Raw genomic sequence first — 4,501 nt, 5'->3', positions numbered from 1 at the left:
GGTAGGTGCACTTCCTATCTGCACACCTGTCTGACCACCAAGTGCATGACTAAGGTTCAGCTCAACTAATCTGGCCTTTGCCATGGCTATCCCCATTGAAGCTAGCTTGAATATATAGGAGTTGAGAAAATACAACACCACAGGAGTCCAAATAATCTCTGTAAGCCAAAAAACTTGTTACAAGGAAAAGCAATGAAGCAAATCATAGAAGGAAAGAATACATAAGAAAAATATGCTCCAAAAGATGAGAGCTCCAATTCACCAAAAATGTATTGTTAATAATAATCCTTCTTCATACAATGAAAAGAAAGAACTCAACCTTTAATAGGTCAAGAAACCCAAAAAGGGAAAACCTAGGTTTGCACATAATAATTAATTATATGCACCTAAAGTTAGCTTAAGTGTAAAAGAGATAAAGGGAACTTAAATAATTAAACAAATAATGTTTAATTAATCAAGTAAATACCTGAATACTTTAACACCCCCCCTTAAGCTAGACTTAGGGAGAAGCTAAAACCTAGAATAGCTACTGAAAGCAATAAAGATGGGTCCCGACAACAAGGCCTGATCAGGTACCCAAATACAATGAAATCTCTATGAACTAGAGAAAAAGAGAAAACCACGTGGGAACAAAACTCTACTCCAAAAAGAGATAAAAAGAACACCACTGAAGCATGAAGAACCTGCAAACTCTGTCGAAGAATAACTACTAATCTGAAGAACATCCACTGAACTAGAACGTGACCAAGTAGAGAAGACTGTAATCTGCATGAGTGCCCTCAAATGACACTACTCGAATCAGGAGGAAAACAAGGCAAAAACAACTGAAATCGAAGATACAGATGGCATGAGAAACCAAAGCCTGAAGAGTTGATCAATCGAACCATGGAAGCAGTAGAACCAACAAGATAAACCTCCCCATAATGCGGAAGTGGGAGAGGGACAGGAACACTGAAAAGGACAACCAAAAACAACTACATGATGAAGAACCAAGAACATCAAAGGTGTTGAGACACATCATCATGAGGCGAATGTCGTGGAAGGAACACTCACTAGACAAAAGAAGATGGAAAACAATAGGCAAACATCAACCCCCTCATGGCACTTGATCAATAGTGCATGTACAACAAGACACAAGATATGCAAGATTCCAAGTAAACAATGCATGATGGCACTTTATCTCAATGCGTTTGCATAAATACAAGCTACAATGATAAGAAGATAGAAAAAAGAAACGTGAACCAAAATAGAGACACCCTACTTAGAGAAGAGATCCTAGGACCTGAAACAAGCATGATATCCACCAGAGTGCTGAAAAGCAAAAAACTAAAGAAAATATGCATGGAGTAGAATCTAGAAATAAAACTCAAATGGATGGAAATTACACAACACACACTTTCCAAAAATATAAAGTTTTCAAAAAATGGAGGTCGGATGCTCATTCTATGGCTCCCGGAGTGCAAAAACTAGACCTCACTTTGACTAGACAAAAACATAGTCAAATAGAAAATTTGAAAAAAATTACCAATACCATGAGGTTGGCCTCAGAACTATCTTTTTGATGCTTATTCATTTTCAAAAAAATGATTCCGTATGCCCAAGATAGGGCCAAAAAACCAAACACCCCCTGAAAAAGCCAAAAAAGGGAGTCTGGTGGCTCTTTGGTGGTCCGGTGGCTAGTGGGTGGCACACCGGTGGTGGCCTGGTGGAGCTTTGGTGGCTGGGTAGTGGTTGGCCAGAAAAAAGGGGCCAGGTGCAAAAGCTGGGTGGAGCGGTGGCCGGGGAGCGGAGCGACAGTCAAGCGTAGGCAGCGGGCCAGGGAGCTGAGCGGCGGGGCCAGGCAGAGCAGCGGTCGGGCATGGGCGGTGGGCCAGGGAGCTGAGCGATGGGGCCAGATAGAGTGGTAGGGTTAGGATAGGCAGTGTGCAGGGGTTGGGAGGTGCAGCAGTAGTAGAGCCAGCAAGCGGCGGCCGCAGGGGGACCGCAACGGCGACGGTGGCTGGCAGGGACCGCAACGACGATGGAGCCAGGAGGAGCACGGGCGACCGGGGAGGCAGGGCTGCCTGGGAGCTGCATAGCCAGTAGGGGCTAGAGGGGCTACTGACGGGGGCCATAGAGGCCGAACTGACAGGTCTGATAGGCCTGTCAGTCCAATACCCTGCGGTACCCACAAACTCCAAATTTTTTTTTTTTAAAAACCCTATTTTTATTTATTTTTGATTCGCCTTTTGCCTTTTTTTAAGAAATTTTTTTTTAAAGGCAAATTTCAGCCTACATGCCGTAAAAAGGCAAAATATTTTTTTTTTCAAATTTTTTTTTCTCAATCTGCGTGCTAGGGCTGTATGACCTGGATCTGAGAAAAAAATGCTCCCAGAGGCTCAGGAACCAAAATAGGTCAAATTTTATATGACCATAGGGGTTTTTAGGCCTTCTGAGTATGATGGTGAGGTCTGTTTAGGCCCAAAGTGCTCAGAAAAAAGGTCAAACCCTAGGTACATAAAAAATTCCTAAAACCTCAGATCTGCTTCCAAAGCAAAAATTCTCAAAACAAGAACAGGTAGCAGCAGATCTGAAGCTTTGATACCATATAGGAGTTGAGAAAATACAACACCATAGGAGCCCAAATAATCTTTGCAAGCCGAAAAACCTATTACAAGGAGAAGCAATGAAGCAAATCACAGAAGGAAAGAATAAACAAGAAAAATATGCTCCAAAAGATGAGATCTCCAATTCACCAAAAATGTATTGTCAATAATAATCCTTCTTCATACAATGAAAATAAAGAACTCAACCTTTAATAGGTCAAGAAACCCTAAAAGGGAAAACCTAGGTTTGCACATAATAATTAATTAAAATAATTAATTATATGCACCTAAAGTTAGCTTAAGTGTAAAAGAGATAAAGGGAACTTAAATAATTAAACAAATAATGTTTAATTAATCAAGTAAATACCCGAATACTCTAACAGAATAACCTCACACCTCCACTGATACGGTCATTCAAACCTCTTAGGAAATGTTGGACAAGCATAGCCTCGTCATTACCAATTCCGACGTATTGTTTGAGCTCATAGAACCTGTGCTCATACTGGTCTACTATCATCCCATGTTGACGCAAGGCATAAAACTCATCTGCTCGAGTCTGCCTCCACTGGGGTGAGAGAAATCATGCCTTGAATCTCTCCAGAAATAGTTCCCATGTGATGGTGTTAATGCATACACCGATCTTCTCCTCCTCTAATCTCCACTAGATTGAAGCAAATTTATTTAGACGCATAATAGCACATCTTGCCTTGGTGTTATTGTTGTATGGAAACATAGAGAAACATCAGTCCAAGCCGATAAGCCAGGTCTCTGCCTCAAGACCAGTACCTATACCATCAAAGTAAGGAGGATTGGACCTCATCAAGTCCTTTATGTGGCCCAAGGAAGGTGGATCTCGGACAGCTGGAATCTCCCCTCACCTTGGTGATATCTCTCTCTCTCTCTCTCTTTCCTCTGGAACCTGTTGAAGCAGCTCCTCAACCTGAGCATGAATAGGTTGCTCAAATTTTGGCCTTTGGCCTAACCTAGCCAGAACCTCTTGAAACATCTGTCTTAGCTCTTCCCTTTCAGAAACATGTTCTCCTGCATGCTGAGAGTTCTGATAAATAGATTGTTCCTACTCCTGATGAACTGGCTATTTTGGCTCAACACTCACATGAGTGGGTGGTGGTGAAGGACTATGATGGTCTGAACCATGACCCCATCCTCCACCTCTGCCTCCTTTGAGACCACCCGTATGGCCACCTCCTCTAGCTTTCTTAGCCATGACCTGGTACCATCAAATAGAAAACGGTTCAGATCCATAGCAAGGATAAGACATGAGAGATACAAACATTTATGACCTAAGCAAGATGGTCAATGAAAGGCACACTACAAACCCAAAGTACTGAGTGTTGAAACTTGGCTCTGATACCAAATGTAATGCCCCACTAGGAACCCTCAAGGAAAACAACACAACTAGGCAACTAAAGGGTGAAATAATTTTTTTTTTGTTAAAGACTAAGTGCACTAACTAAAACCATTGCATGTTTATCAACACAGCGGAAGTCTATCATATGTTTTCCTAAGGGTAACCAATGAAGATAATTTCATAGATTATATTAACACCACAGTTAATCCATTCAATTAGATAAATTGAAAACTTAAGTGTAAAACTACACATACATCCAAAATAAAGATATAAAGGTATTCCAATGTATCCAATTTCCATAAATCATTTAAACATAAGATCAAAACAATAACATTCATTTCACTGACATAATAATATTACAATATCCATAAATAAATGGCTTCCAATAATACCACTGGTTACAAAGATACAATATCAAGGTTGCATAAAAGTCTGATACAATGACCACACGGTCTCAACTGAACAATGATCTTGAACAAGAGCTGATACATAAACCACGAACCAAGGAACACCAGCGAAGCCTTTCCTTGCCTGAAGATATAATCTA

General features: G+C 40.9%; 1 protein-coding gene across 1 annotated transcript; it reads right to left on the bottom strand.

The window, feature by feature from the left end:
- Positions 1 to 1,676: 1,676 nt before the first annotated feature.
- LOC131030149 (uncharacterized) lies at positions 1,677 to 2,114 on the bottom strand. Its single transcript, XM_057960850.2, has one exon. The coding sequence runs from the start codon at positions 2,112 to 2,114 to the stop codon at positions 1,677 to 1,679; it is 438 nt and encodes a 145-aa protein (XP_057816833.2).
- Positions 2,115 to 4,501: the final 2,387 nt, after the last annotated feature.

Source organism: Cryptomeria japonica, chromosome 10 (genome assembly GCF_030272615.1).
Source record: "Cryptomeria japonica chromosome 10, Sugi_1.0, whole genome shotgun sequence".
Taxonomy (NCBI): domain Eukaryota; kingdom Viridiplantae; phylum Streptophyta; class Pinopsida; order Cupressales; family Cupressaceae; genus Cryptomeria; species Cryptomeria japonica.
The sequence above is the reverse complement of the archived record's forward strand: the minus strand, read 5'-3'. Positions and strand labels throughout refer to the sequence as shown.